This window comes from Rhincodon typus, chromosome 5 (assembly GCF_021869965.1).
Source record: "Rhincodon typus isolate 14 chromosome 5, sRhiTyp1.1, whole genome shotgun sequence".
Taxonomy (NCBI): domain Eukaryota; kingdom Metazoa; phylum Chordata; class Chondrichthyes; order Orectolobiformes; family Rhincodontidae; genus Rhincodon; species Rhincodon typus.
The window spans coordinates 103,166,395-103,182,785 of record NC_063336.1 but is presented as its reverse complement, the minus strand read 5'-3'; the positions used below and the strand labels follow the sequence as shown (position 1 = coordinate 103,182,785).

Genomic DNA, 16,391 nt, shown 5'->3' with positions numbered 1-16,391 from the left:
CAGCACTTGCCTCCTTATATTATTGGCCTCTAAACAATCCCTTGACACTGAATGGTTCTTAAATTTACAAAAAAAGTACTTTGTCCTCTTCCCCCTTCTTGGGTCTCACTGTACCATTCAGTATGCTCTGTTCAGCATAACAGGAACCTTCTCCATAGCTGTCAATATTATTTGGAAGGTGGCTACAAGCAGCCGTGGCCCAAGATAATCTATTCCTACACAAAGCAATTGATCTCTCCACAATTTCACGAGACGAATCAATTTGGAATTTAATATGCAGAAATGTACTAACAGAAAAGACTGCTATTTTTAGTTAATATGGTTGCTAAACCCTACACAACTCACACAACATAGCACTAGGTACAAGACAAAACACAGTACTTAATTTCACTTTGATCCTAAGAAATAAAAAGGAAAAGGTCAAACAGATTCTTGTAGGATCCTCCTTACACATTTAATAATCTCAATGTGCAAATCATCAGTCCTACTATCACTATCAATTTCTCTTTTAGAGATTTTAAATAAGGTGCTACATAAACTCAGGTCAGACAGCATCTTTAGACAAAAAAAAAGTTAATGCATCGAGTTCAATGACTCCTCCTTCCAGAATTGCTCTTTTCTCTTTCAGAGGTGTTGTCAGAAATGACATAATTCTCAGTCAATACTAATTTCCAGACTACTTTTGAATTTACTATGAAAGTAGTTCAATCATCTTACACAATAAAACATCCTGCAAGCATCAGATGAAACAAAAAACTAAAAAATTAACTTGAATTTTAAACCTGTTTCTTACCCTTCTATTGAGGGCTGTTTTACTGCCGAGTTTGGTCAATTCTCCCAAGCTGTGTTGTGAAAGTTTTCGATCGTTATCTTCATGCCAACCTGCGACACAGTAACAAGGACTGTTAAAATGTATTTATACTCCCAGCTAGAATAATCACAAAGTATGCATTATAAATTTTAAGTCACTGTTATCTTCTTACTTGTACAATCCGAGTTTCCTACATCTCCATTAGATGGCACTGCTGCAAAGACCTTCTTTGTACTACTAAGCCCACGACTGTTAAGATAAACTGGCAGATGGACTATATTCCTCATATAGTCATGTCCATTTATATTAGAGTCTCTTAAAACACTGTTCAGATTTTGATTGATAGCCTTTATGATGATATGTGGATCACTGGCAAAAATGGCAATAAAGGGTCCTTTTGAAAACAGAACCCGTACCTAGAAGACAATAATATGGCAAAGTTGATATTTAAGAATTTGGCACACTATTTTACAAACACTGATCGACGCTACCACTTTATAATTTCAAACACCACTATCAAATTAGTACTTGTCAAAGGCATCCATTCTAAAACTCTTCTTTTTCCAATCTTTGTATATGTCAGCATCATTCTAGTTAATCAGTTATATTTTACATAATGCTTTGATATCTTTCCTATTATGTGCAACATAAAATTCTACATTGTATTCCAACTATTGTATTATGAAAGTTCTGTATAGATTCATATGGTGTACCAACATTTAAATTATCGTTTGCGATGAAACCCAATGTTTTATTTGTTTTCTATGACTTTCTCCCTGAATTATTGCTTTTATTACATCTTGCAAATGTAAACCCCAAGGCCTTTTTTTTGATTTTCCACATCACTTAGCTTCCTTATCATCCAAGTATGATCATTACTTTCTCAACCAAAAAGAGTACCTTTGCATTTTGATTTCCATTTACTACTTTTCTGCCATTTCCACCATTTTATCAATTTCCCTTTACAATATGGAATGAGAAAATTAGTCCAAGCAGCCATTCAGCCCATCGACTCTGTGCTTTCTCTTTCAGAGAGGAATCCAATTGCATCCCCCACGATTTCTCTCCCCACCCACTACATTTGCAACTTGTTTTCCTTCAGATATTTATTCAATTCCTTTGAAAGTCAGTGGTGAATTTGCTTCCACCACTCTATCAGGCAGTGTATTCCAAATTCTAACTTGTGTGTTAAATATTTTCCTCACATCATCTCTTAACATTTTGGAAAATACCTTTAATCTGTGCCTTCACCGTAACAATCCCACAGCCACTTAAAACAGTTTCTTGTCACTTCCTTTATTTAGACTCTTCTTGATTTTCATCAAATTTTCTCTGCTCAATGGAGACCAATCCAAGCATCTCAATTCTATCCATGTACTGTGTCCCCTCAAACACAGAATTCACTTGTAAGAGATGGTAGGAACTGCCGATGCTGGAGTCTGAGATAACAGGGTGTGGAGCTGGATGAACACAGCTGGCCAGACAGCATCAGAGGAGCAGGAAAGCTGACGTTTCGGGTCTGGCCCCTTCTTCAGAAATCTTGTAAAATCTCTTCTATACCCTTTTCAAACCCTTCACATCCTTCCTAACATATGGTGTCCAGAATTGGACACAATACTCCAGCTGGGTTTAACCTATTGTGTTATACTGGTTTAGAATAACTCCCTGGTCTTGTATTGCATGCCTCTATTTATTTGTGCATAATCAGCTCCTTATTTTCTCAGCCTGTGCACTCCTTTAGAATCATTTAGCTTATACTGTCCGTCCTTGTTCTTCCCAACAAAATATATTAGCTCACAGTTCATTGAATTTCATCTACATGTATCTAGCTTCCCCACCGCAGTCTCTATTACTATCATCCTCACTGTTTAGTACATGTCTGTGTTTCTTATCACCTGCAACATTCAATACTGCCCCCTTTATCCCCAAGCCTAAGCCATTAATGCCTGTCAAAAACAGTGTTCCTAGTGTTGAACCCTGGGAACATCATCATATAACTCTCTGAAGTCTGAAAAACAGCTATTCACAATAACACTGTTTTCAATCTCTGAACCAATTTTGCATCCATGCTGCTACATTATCTCACAGGAATTAATTTTGCAAACAAACCTACTGCACAGAGACAGACAGACAGAAAGAAAGAGACAGACAGACAGACAGGAGAGAGAACAAAAGAACAGATGAAAGGAAAGCTTCTGCGACTTACCAACCGTTATAAATTTAACTTGCATTTAAAGTGAACGATCCTAACTTTTTCTGACATATTAAATGGGTATCTAGTCAGTAAGGACTTCGACATCATGTCATTGCATATATGTGAATGCAAATACTGACAGTGAAACTTGTGGAGAAGCAGGGAGGAATGCAAAAATTGAAACAAAAACAAGAAACTGGACAGTAACTTCCTAATTTCCACATTCAACTGCACATACATGGGTGTCAAAATTTACCCGTTAACAGTTGGTCAATAATTTCACTGTTAGTCTAACTGCAAAATCCAGGTCAACTTAACCTATCTCTTTGGTGCAATCAATAGCTCTACTGAAATTATTGCCGGATTCAGGTATTATTTAACCAAACTCAATAAGACGACAGAAGTAAAATTGGACACAAACATTTTTTGTTTTAAAACTCACCGAACCATTAAATTTAGTTTATATCAAAAGTTGATAAATAACTTCATTATGAAGGAATTTGTTAACGTCTGAAAAATTACTTACTGTGTCTAGCATCTGCAGGACTTTATCTTGTTCACATGCATCCAATCCATCAATAACAACCACAAGTCGCGTCTGATTCTGAGTAAAGCCATCAATAGACTTGGTCATCTGAGCCATGAGTTCCACTTCATTCTTTAGGACCTTTGAGAAAACATAATATTTTTCCACAAAATAATTTACCATTATAGATGAGTAGAAAAAAGACAAAGTACAAAAAATGAATCAACGGTTTAGTTGTACAAGAATAGCGTAGTCAGAAATGTATTTTCTTTCCACTGCTTTTTTTATTCCACAGAATTAATCTGAATCAAGGCAACCTAGGCCTTCCCCTGGCGCATTTCTTATGAGTCTTCTTTGTCTGAGAGCTTAGACATCAAGTGCCATCAGCTATCTGCCCAGGGGAATACTATAACTGACCTTAGAGTCATAAACATAGAGACCTATAGTACAGAAAATACCCTTCAGAACACTGCATCCGAACAGATCAAAAACTACCTAACTATTCTAATCCCGTTATCCAGCACTTGACACGTAGTCTTGTATGCCTTGACAGTGCACATGCACATCGAAGCACTTTTTTCTTCATGTTATGAGGGCTTCTGCCTCTATCACCTTTACAGGCAGTGAGTTCCAGATTCCCACCATCTCTGAGTGAATAAGTTTTTCCTCACATCTCCTGTAATCCTTCTGCTCCTTACCTTAAATCAATGCTCCCTAGTCACTGATCCCTACATCCAAGGGAAAAGTATTTTCCTGTCTACCCTATCCACGCCCCTCATAATTTTATGCATTTCAATCACACCCATTCTCATTCTCCACTGCCCTAAAGAAAAACAACCCCAGTCTGTCCAATCTCTCTTCATAACTGAAACTCTGCAGCCGACGCAGCATCCTGGTAAATTTCCTCTGCATCCTCTTAGGTGATTATTACATCCCAGATTCCAGAACTGTACACAATATTCTAGCGATGGTCTAATCAACATTTTAAATAGTTCCAGCATTAACCTCCCTACTCTTAATCTCTATGACTCAGCCAATAAAGGCAAGTAAACTATATGCCTTCTTAACCACATTATCTTCCCATCCTGATACCTTAAGGAATCAGTACGCATGCACACTATAATCCCTCTAATCATTGATGCTTCCCAGGATCCTACCATTTACTATGTATTCCCTTGTCTTGTTTGTCCTGTACAAGTGCATCACCTCACATCTATGTGAACGGAATCCCACTTGCAACTGATCAGGCCATCTGACCAGCTTCTCGATACCCTCCAGTAATCTAAGGCTATCCTCCTTGCTACTCAACATCCCAACAATTTTTCATGTAATATCCAGGTCCAAAATCTCTGCAGCAGAGTCACTGGCTAACAATCAGAAATCGAGATTTGTTAATTTTCTTAACTTTAGTGCTTCAGAGCCAATTTCTAATACTGCTAATACACAACCTGCTCTCCCCCAATCCTTCCAATGAGATCAAGTGATTCACTATAGACAGTGATCAAACTAGAAATTTTCTGGCACATGTGCCATTGCTACCATGGGCAGTGCCTTTGGCCAAAAGACCTTCAAACATGCTCATGTTGATTTATATTTAAATTAAGGTTTTTAAATCTATGTTGAAACCAGATTTGGGAAGTAAATTCCTCTTTAATTGGCTTTTCAATACTGGTCATGGCACAATGGATCCAACAGGATGAATACCCTCTATCTACTCTGCATCACTATTACCTGCAGCATTATTAACTTATTCACAAATTGTGATAATGTGGCTTTCAGTAAATAGATGGTAATCTGGAGGTTACTAGGTTTTGGCTCACTGGTTTGTATACAAAATATCAACAGACAGGAGGAAGCCCTAAAACAACGGTAATGTCACTGGACTAATAATCCAGAATCACAGTCTAATACTTTAGGGACAGGAGTTCAAATCCCATCATGCCAAATGGTGAAATTCAATTTTTAAAATTCTGGAATTAAAAGCTAGCCTAACGTACTCATGTAACCACTCATTGTAAATACCCATCTGGTTCACTAAATCCTGGTCTGGCCTGCACGTTAATCCGGACCCAAGGCAATGTGATTGACTCTTACATGCTCTCTGAGCAATCGGGGTAGTCAACAAATGATCCCACAAGTGACTCCCACATCCATATGAACCAATAATAAAACAAAAGCACAGAAGATGTGTTGTCCTAAAACAGCTGTAACTTCAATTGAGATTCAACAACAGGCCCTTGCTGTCCGCTTCAATTAACTTAAAAACTGCACGTCTGCCTCTAACAGGATCAGCCAAATAGCAGTTTTTAAGGATAGGAATATAGTGCCATAGTGATTATGCAGTGAAGGCACGGAGTAAACCACTTGCTTGTAACAAAACAGGGCAATGGGGAATGGGCACAAAATACCAGCCTTTTCAGTAACATTCAGGAATTAAAAATAATTAACAAAACATTTGCTGATGGTACACAATTTAATTTACAGACATGGATGATTCAGAGAAAGCAAAAAGTGAAACAACTATAACATATATACTAGACATAAAATATTTGGGGCGTTGGTAAATTGTAAAGGTAAACTCTTTCATGTTACATAAAGAATACTTACTTTCATAAATCCTTCAGGCTTTAGCTTATGAAGTTTTGAAGCTGCTAGTAAAACACGCTTTCTCTGAGAGTGAAGGACAGAATCTAACACCTGCCACCAGGTGTGGCAGTTAAGAACCAGTGCAAGACCAATGATACTGGCAATAGATATTAGGATGGCATTTACAGTCAGGTGTTCCTTATCTGCCTTGAAGATGGCCAGCAGCAAGACGCCAGCCACAAAGCAACACAAGATAAAAATAAAGATAACAAATGAAGGGATACAGCAGGTCTTTTTCCATTTCTTCACTCCTTTTTTACCTTTAAAAGAAAAAAAGCCAATATTACTTTTACGATTTTGATTTTAATTCAACAATAATCAATTTTTTGAAATACAAATGATTCTTTCAAAGGTTAAACACCTTGTTTGTATATTCCCTACATTTTTATTTAAATTTGTTTATGTGATGTGGGCATCACGGGCTAGACCAGCATTTATTGTTCATCCCTAATAGTCCTGAGGGGAGACAAACAAAACACATTGTATCCACATCACTGCATCAAACTCACCTTCAATACTTTTAAAATTACCTTTGATGTTTAATTTCTTATTGGTAATCTTTTTAAGATACCTTAAATTTACTGAATTCACTGGTACGTTAATAAGGAAACATAAAAAGTGATTCACAAGCAGAATATCTATAGGGAGTACACCTTAAACATTAAGGCTTGGAATTTCCACTTGTTTTCTGTCCAGGTATTAGAGCAATTTGGGTGGGATCAACTGAAAAAGTATATTACAAAATTTAAAATATGAATTACACCTTGATAAGATGCTCAAGTTTCCATACTCAAATTACACTCATTCAAATCAATTCCTCCAAGTCAGCCTCATTCACAAAATCTGCCACACCCCAGACCACCAGAGTTGTTTCTATCAACTGCGCCTGTTTGGGTGTGCTCTTCAAAGAGATCCATTGTTATATTCATTCAATGTTAATGACCTGCAGTTGAGAAATCAGCTACCATCTGAAGCCTCACTCTGGTCAGTTTATCAAATTAGTATAATTACTTTAAATTTGGTTTAAACAAGCTCAATTCAGGGCTCCTGTGACACAGTGGTAGTGTCTCTGAGCCAGAAGCCCTGCTTTCAAGTCGCATTTGCTCCAGAGGTATGTCAAAACATGCCTGAACAGGCTGATACAAAAAAAATTAAACAAGCTGAAAGGTAATCAAGTGATCCTCCCTTGGTCAATAATACCTGTGACCAGCAGTTAATTGAAACCAATAACTGACCTGTATCCAGATGCAGCAGCTACTTGGTGCATATGGCTTAGATTAATTTAATTTAGTAACCTTAAGGTACTTTTCGGAATGTTTTAATCAATAATCAACTCAATTATGTGTTTGAACTGATATGAGTGAGATTTTGCATTTAGACAAAATTAATTTGTACAGAAATGTGGTCATAATCATGACTGCCAAAACTAGCAGATTTGTGGCATATTTCTCAGTTACGCTCCTACCCAAAACTCCAAGCCTAAATCTTAACACACCGGGTATCCCACTACCTTGCCCCATTCATCCCCAACTAATTGGGCATGAGATTTAGTAAGTCATCAGGGAAATGGTATTAAACAGCCATTCATAAGTTCCTGGGGAATCCTCTCATCTTCAAAGCATGTTGTGGCAGTTTGGGAGAAACCTTGCAAGTTTTCCAGGTCAATAATTTATCTGACACACGGATAAAGACACACAGATAAAGCATATTGTTGGAATAGTAGAGTGATTGGAGGTTTTTTTAAATTCACTATATGCTTAAGTTAATTAATCCATTTAGGAACACAGGAGTAGGAGTTATCCATTTAACCCAAGATGCCAGTTCTGCCATTCAAATATATTACAGCTGCTCATGGGAACAGAGGAGCAGGATTTCTTTTCATTTGTTCCATTGGGCTGCTGCAAAGACACCATCAGAAATTAGGAGCAGAAGATAATTTGGCCTCATGAACTGGCTCTGCCATTCCATAAGATCATGGGTGAACTGTTTGCATTGGAATTCCATGTTTCCCATCTACCATCAACCTCAGACTCTCTGCTCTAAGGATCATCTATCTACTTCGGTCTTAAAATGAAAAAAAACATAAGTCGTCTGCATCTTGGGCTCAGGCCTGAATTTATTGCCCGTCCCTAGTTGCACTTCAGAAGATGGTGGAGAGCTGCCTTTTTGAACCACAGCAGATCATACACTGTAGGTAGACTCACAATGATGGGGAGGGAAATCCAGGTTTTTAATCCCAAGTCAGTGAAAGAACAGTGATATATTTCCAAGTCAGCATGGTAAGTAGCTTGGAAGGAAATTTATCGTATGTTCCCATATATGCAGTATCCTTTAGATGTGGTCATGGGTGTGGAAGGTGCAGCACATTATCAAGGAAGTCCTTAGCAAACACAAGTCCTGTGTTGTGGCTTCACCAAGTTGAAATCTCATTTTCAGCTGCATCCTAACCCTGGTCCTGGCATGTTCCTTTACACTCCTCATTGAGCCAGAGTTGATTATCTGACTAAATGGTGATAGAGAATAAGCAATAGGTAAGGGCATAAGATTATGACTGAATACATCCTGCTCTTGCCAACTTCTTGCATGCTATTTATATGAACTTTTAAAATGCTCCACACAAGAGATTACCACCAAATTGCAAGTGTCAAAATTGGTGCTGACCTTGTGATATGGACTGATGATTGATTAGAGATGGAAGTCAGTAGAATATGACAAAGTGGTGCTCTCTCAAACTTAGGCCAAGAGAGAAGGAAGGAAGGAATCAGAGAAAGCGAAGGAAAGCAGGTCTTAAGGGGTCGTCTTATTCTCCAATAGCCTCCAGTTTCAAAATGAAGGTTTCATGAATTTTGAGAGATTGAAATCTTTAATGGAATTAGTTAAAGCAATGCATGCAGGTTTCCCAAGACATGCACCATTGTACAATTTCAAATATATGTCACAAGGGCAAAATTTGGCCCGTTTTTCGTGATTGCTCCATTTTCCCAAAACATCCAATATGCATGCTAGACACCCATTGATCTAAAGGCAGTTTCTCAGGCTATCAGCAATATGTCTGCACAATTTTTAAGCTAAGTTGCCCCTTTTATCCTTAAAAGCCCCAACTTTCTCAGGAACATAGTGTCTATATATGTGGTGCATGACTTGGACGCTATGCCACCTCTTAATTCGAGCAGATGTCCTAATTAGAAGGAACCGTGAACACTTTCACACTAATGTTCACAATCACCCAAGCTCTGGCTTGACAATGCAGAGTTCTATCTTCTAGCAAATCGACTTGATCAGTGCAATACGCTCCAATTATATTGAATCTGTGGATTAGATGGCAACTGTCATGACTCATTGGGGTAGCACACTGGAAATCGAGCCCCCACTATTCCCAATTCACCACAAAAGTTAAAGAAATAGTAAATTATGCCAAGTTCCCCAATTTATCTAGCTTTCGGACCCAGATTGTTTGAAAGCATGGACTGGGTTTCTGTACTGAACAAGATTCACAATTCATAACAAGCAATCAGACTTTAGCTACAGGCAAACGGTTATAAACTATAGGGATATAATGCTAATTAAAACTCTAATCTCCTTATAAACTCCCGCTTTATACACACACACACACACAAATGCACAGGGTTTAAAAAGGTTATGGGAGAGGGGAAAAACTGAAAAGTTAGTTCAATAGATTTCATTCCAGATACTGTTGTTGAGATCATCTTTATGACTCTTGGACTGGCCAGCACGTTGCTTAATTGTCCTTCTCTAGTTGCTTCCACTGGATGGTAAGAGACACAAAGTGGCTGGGTCCCTTATAAAAAGGGGTTCTCACCTATCAGTTAAAAGCCACAGAAGCGGAAATGGTTTACTTCAGCTTTATGGTCAGTGTTTTTCAAAACATGTAGCACCTTTACAAAACACTGGTTTTTAAAACAGTTTTCTCACTCATTTCAGACCAGTTTTGTTTTTAGAAAACACAAAAAAGACGCAATCCTTAAACAACTCAAGATAATCACTCAGATCCTGAGGACATCCAGAATACAAAGATGTTAGTATAAGCTAGCAGAATCATTTTGACCATGCTAGTGACAGACTCAATGGTATTGAAATCAAGGATCAGCTATGATCTTATTGAATCGCAGAGCAGGCTCAAAGAACCATATAGCCTACACCTACTCTTATACGTTACAGCCTTATACAGTAAAATTTGTGTTCAAAGGTTTCTGTGTTCAAGTCCTACTAAAGATAGAAATACAATCTAGGATAAGAACTTCTTGCAGTTCCTAAGGTGCAATTTTTTTTCCTTTATTCATTCAAGGGATGGGGGTGTTGCTGGCTACGCAGCATTTATTGCCCATCCCTAATTGCCCAGTGGGCAGTTAAGAGTCAACCACATTGCTGTGGATCTGGAGTCACATGTAGGCCAGACCAGGTAAGGATGGCAGTTTCCTTCCCTAAGGGACATTAGTGAACCAGATGGGTTTTTCCTGACAATCAACAATGGATTCACAGTCATCATTAGATTCTTAATTCCAGATATTTATTGAATTCAAATTCCACTATCTACCATGGCGGGGTTTGAACCTGGGTTCTCAGAACGTTATCTGCATCTCTGGATTAACAGTCCAGCGATAATACCAGTAGGCTTTCGTCTCCCCGCTGATGTGAATTTTCAGATGTGAAATTAGATCACATGCTTGGTGTTTGCTCAGCAGGTATGAAAGGTCTCATGGCAAATTTTCAAAAAGAGCAAAATTCTCCTGATCCTAGTCATACATCCTCCCTCAGCCAACAGTACCAAAGACAGATTAACAAGCCTGTTATTTGCTCTTTCTGTAAACGGTGGGCACACACAGGATTTACAGTGGGATATAGGTATGCTTGTTAGCGGAAGGAAAGGTAGCAGGTAAGTATAATGTGGAGAAATATGGCATTATTTGCTTTTGAGTTGAGGTTACAAAAACAGAATTTTTGAATAATTAGTTTTCAAAGGGATTTGGAGGCTGTTGTACAAGAAACAGATCAAGATACATGAGGATTCCTCAAGCAAGCAGGTAGGTAAATCTTATTTTGTCTTTTATTGCAAGAGGATTAGAGCACAAGAGCAAAACAATCTGTTGCAATTATACAGGCCTTTGATGAAATCACACCTGGAGAAGTGGTTTGGTCTCCTTATCCAAGGAGTCACTCATTTGCCTTTGAGGGATTGCACCAAGTGTTTAATGGATTGATTTTTGGGACTGATCTCCTGCAGAGATAATCTTACATAAAATGGACAATGTCTGTATTCCCTAGCATTTAGAGGAATGAAAGGTAATCTACTGAAACATGAGATTTTGAAAGGTTTTGACATAGATGTTGAGGGGCTGCTTTCCCCAGCCAGCCAGTCTAGAACTTGAGGACATAGTCAAAGGATATGGGGTCTTTCATTTAGGTCTAAAGTGAGGCCAAACTTTTTCTTGAAAAATTGTGAATCTTTAGAATTTTGTATCCCAGAGAACTAAAGATGTTCAGTATTTGGTATGTTTAAGACCGAAACTGACAGTCTTTAAAGAGGGAAACAAGGGACACAAGGATTGGGCAGCAAAGTGGTATTGAAGTCAAGGATCAGCTATGATCTTATTAAATCTCAGAGTAGGCTCAAGAAACCATATGGCTTATACCTGCTCCTATGTGTTATGGGCTTATACAGTACAATGTGTGTTATGAGGCACACACAGGGACCAGGTTCTGCTGGTAAGTAGAAAATACTGGCTAGTGAGGTTGATCGTATTTGGAAAGTGTGCAATACTTACTGTTTTCTCCTGTTCAGTAGTGGCCATTACTCCCATTAAGTGGCAGTAAATGTCAGAATGTCACAATAAGGTTATGCAAAAGCACTCAGGTGCCAGCTAGAACATCTTCTGTTGGTGAAGTGTGCATTTACATCAGGGAAGTGGGGTGAAACCAGAGATGCCAGATGGTAAAGAATTTCAGTTTGCAGGACAATGTAAATTTCACTATAAATCAATTTTGCATGGGAGGGGCATCTGAACCATGAATTGCCTGTCTCAGTCACGGGCCTAGTCATATTTATTTTGCCTTCGAGAATATCTTTCCAGTGCAAAAGGTACTTACAGACACAGACAACTTTAGCACATGAAATTGCTACGGATCACATACATTTCTCTGGATGGGGGAGTTCAAAACTAGAGGGCATAGGTTTAAGATGAGAGGGGCAAGATTTAAGAGAGACCCAAGGGGCAACTTTTTCATGTAGAGAGTGGTGCATGTATAGAATGAGCTGCCAGAAGAAGTGGTGGAGGCTGGTACAATTACAACATTCAAAAGGCATCTGGATGGGTGTTTGAATAGGAACGATGTAATGGGATATGGGCCAAATGCTGGCAAATGGGACTGGATTAATTTAGGAAATCTGGTCGGCATGGACGAGTTGGACCCAAAGATCTGTTTCCACACTGTACAACTCTACATTACTGACATTTTCAAGAGATACAAAAAACTTTCTTTGTAGAACAGATCATAGTACTTTTAAAAGCATGAATATAACATAAAACAAAGATGAAGAGTCACTAGATCCAAAACAGTAACTTCGCTTTTTACACACAGATGCTGCTAGTCCAGCTGAGTTTAGCTAGCAATTTCTTTTTTAGTTTCATTAACAAAAAATAGCGCCCACATGAATACATATCACTTGGAAACAATATATTTCCCATCACAGATTAATACCTTGTGTATCATCAGTCTTAAATACTCTAAAAAGTCTTGTTGCCAAGAAACCAAACTCTCTTTCACAAGCATCAGAAAGGGTTGCAATCATCTCAGCCATGGATGTTTCTCCACCAACACTTGACAGCCTGTTGTAGTCTGTGAAAAGAAATCTTTTAAACAGAAAAAGACCGGTTTTAAGAACGAATTGAATAAATTCGTGAATAACACCGAGGGCAATATTAGAGGTTAATAACATGCTAAAATGCATTTGAATTATTCCAAGTATAAATGCGTTGTTTTAAAAGAAAACCAAGGGTAGAAAATAAAAAAAAACATTGCACAAATTAGTTAGGTCCATATCCAAAAGCTAATTATTATTGAGGTCATTTAGCAGGAAAAGTAAAGTAACTAGAATGCAAGGCTTTGTTCATTTAGCAAAATAGACAAATCCATCCGATAAATGAATTACCAAATGTTTAAAACTTCAGAATCAGGCCATTGCCTTCTGCTTTGTGGTGCAATTTGTACACATTTTTATCAATGTAGAGGAAAAATAATATTCAAAAGAATGGAAGAGGGCTATACCATTGTTACGTTTTCCTTCTACAATTTATTCTTCATGTAGCTTAGGAATAAACAGAAGGACCAAAGAATTGGAGTGGCTCAACTATGATCTAATGTAAGAATATTCCTTAAAAAGGTAAATCTGTCAAATTAGGTGTCCTATGAAATTACATTACAGCAAAAAAAAAATTTAAAGTTCTTACTGTGAAGACTGCAAGTTCTCTTTAATCTATTCTCCAAAATATGGTTCTTTCCTCACCAGGAAGCAAAAAGCATCATGTCAAAGTTGCTTGTGGGAAATCTTAACTCACTAAAATGCAGAGCATCCTCAAAGTGTTAAGGCATCAACACTGCTTGTCAAAAGTATTTTCGCAAATGTTATTACTGCCCAGAAATTCCAATTGGTGAAACAGACATTGCAGCAGTGTAATTTAGAGATGCGCAATGGGACTTCGCTAAAATTCAAACGCAGCTGACTCTATAGGAAACGCCTAGGAAATTAAAATTTCCTCAGAGTAATTACCTTCCAAAAAAATAAAAAGTTCCACGTTGAGTTACAAGAGTTGGAGACTTTGGAAGCTCCTAAATCCTTTAAGCTTAAAAATTACCCAGCAAATATTAGAGGCCTAAAAATTGATTTTGACTTCAGGGTAGCTATCACATTGAACCTCCAACTCACCACTCACACCCCTCTCCTCCATTAACACCAACAGCCCATCAGACTTGTTTAACCTAACTGTTCACCATACCCCACTGTACCAGCCACTACTGTCTGCCAACATCTCTCTGACCCCCACCACTGACCCGAGTACACTGGACTAGACAATCCCACCACCATCCCCACATCAAGGCCCATTCAAACAATGCTGAACACTCATCAACTCATTCGACACCTTAACACACTGCACTTGTCCCACCAGCTCACTTACAACCCGTTTCTATCCATCACTCTTAACCATACTTGGCTTCTCTCAGTAGCTTTCAAAGGAGGAGCAGGACTTTTAAATTGCAGAATGTGGCATTTACTGCAGAAAAATGGGTGCAGTTTCCATGCAAATCCCTCTGTTCTAGTTAGTCTGTACCTCTGTACCGCTTCTATACTCTTAGCCAGAAAATTCTATGGGAGAACTGATCTAAAGATGTGTCCTTTTCTTGCTCTAAATTTGATTGGAGAATCCAAGCCACTATTATTAACCAAAAGAAATAACAACTTTCCTACTCCGCCGAATACCTACTTTAGTTGCTCTTGGAAAATTGTACCCAGTGAACGTGACTATGTAGATGACTGAAAACAACATTCTGCTTTCTACACTGCAAGACGTACATTGCAGGTGCTACGTTTTCCTGGGAAATCGAAGTAAATTCAGTTTCTTCAGTGATCATTAAGTAGGTGCAATTTCTACCACAAAAAGTGATCAAAATTGGCATAAAGCTCTTGTAAGTTGAGCCAATGAATCAGGAACACATTTTTGCGGTTTGTCAATCTTCTCATTATGATCATTTGCGGAAAGTTGATGGCTGAGCAACAAATGAGGAATCCTAAAGTTCCTAGTGTCTGTATTCTTAGCCTGGAGAACTTTTAGGCAGAGTACAGACCTATAAAGAATGGAGTCTTTCTCAGTCATGTTCAAGAAAAACATGGTAATTAAGTTGCTCCCCATTGCAGTGGAGAGAAAAATAACCTGAAGCGTCAGCCTTTCTGCTCCTATGATGCTGCTTGGCCTGTTGTTTTCATCCAGCCCTGCACCTTGTTGTCTCCTGTTCTTACAACGACAGGATGTAGTGAGAAAACATTAGAAAAATCTCTCAAGTTACACTCTTTAAAACAGGCTGACACCATAAACAGCTACAAATAATTTTGAGTTGATGACTCTTCAGAAACACCATACTATTAAGATTTGGACTGTGAACCCAACATTGTTCATGAATATATCTATTAAATTACTAAAACATTCAAGAAATGAAAGGAAAATTTAAACTATTTGCAGTTCTAAAGAACAAACTTAGGAAGCAGAATATTTTCAATCTTATTCTAAATTATCTTATTGTTCAAATAATATACTGGCACGTGGAGAGCAAAGATGGCATACAAGATTTTTTAAAATAGTTATGAAAATGTCAGGACTGAGAAAAGTTAGAAAGCATTACTAAATGGCTGTTAAAATTGACCTTACCTGACGGGCAAGGCTCTGGAGGTCTGTTCTGGTAGTTCTGGTGGGTTCACAAACATCAATTTAAGCAACAGCTCCAGATAGCCGATTTGCCGAGCAAGTTTAGTACTCAATACCCAAGCCCAATTCCAATTTTCTCCCTCTTGTCGACCACCAAAGTAAACAATTGCTTTGGAAATGAAAGAAAAAGCTATACTTAATACGATGAACTCTTGTTACAGTTAAGATCACAAGCACTGTAGGGTAATCTTGGACCTTTGAGTGTTGTTCAAAAACTGGATGGAGTTGCTGGACAATTCCTGGGAAAAACTACATACAGGAATACACGATATTTTAACACACTTAGTAAAATATTATCATATAATCCTTCCTGTTCTCAGGTAGTAGATATGGACAAATGCCAACACATGCCCCGAAAAAATACATTAAATCTTTGGATTCCATAGAATATTTCTATTTGGGAACATAATGTTTAAAAGGAGGTTAAGAACTAAGATACTAAAGATAATGTTACATCTTACTGGGGTAGGTGCGGGTAATTAAGCCCTGCTATTCCTGGGGATGTCACAAAAGATAAAGATTTAAACCCGTACGCAGAATTCCCAACTTACATGTATTTTAGTCCCAGGTTGACAGAAAGCACAGATCAGATTGCTGTGCTTATGGATTACTATGTATTACAAATAGTAGATTCTTGACTACAGACAACAATTATGGATGATTGACAAAGTAATTTTAATTACAACTCCCTGATAAACTCTACCTCACCATCAGCACCCA

At 38.0% G+C, this 16,391-nt stretch overlaps 1 protein-coding gene across 1 annotated transcript in view; it reads right to left on the bottom strand.

Moving 5' to 3' along the window:
* LOC109936634 (kinase D-interacting substrate of 220 kDa) overlaps positions 1–16,391 on the bottom strand; it is a 58,431-nt gene that overhangs the window by 36,432 nt on the left and 5,608 nt on the right. The window contains exons 3-8 of the mRNA XM_048596760.1: positions 15,615–15,780; positions 12,895–13,046; positions 6,139–6,437; positions 3,532–3,672; positions 984–1,227; positions 794–882 (exon numbers count right to left, since the gene is read on the bottom strand). Coding sequence (XP_048452717.1) covers positions 794–882; positions 984–1,227; positions 3,532–3,672; positions 6,139–6,437; positions 12,895–13,046; positions 15,615–15,780 — 1,091 coding nt within the window. The remainder of the gene's footprint in view (positions 1–793; positions 883–983; positions 1,228–3,531; positions 3,673–6,138; positions 6,438–12,894; positions 13,047–15,614; positions 15,781–16,391) is intronic.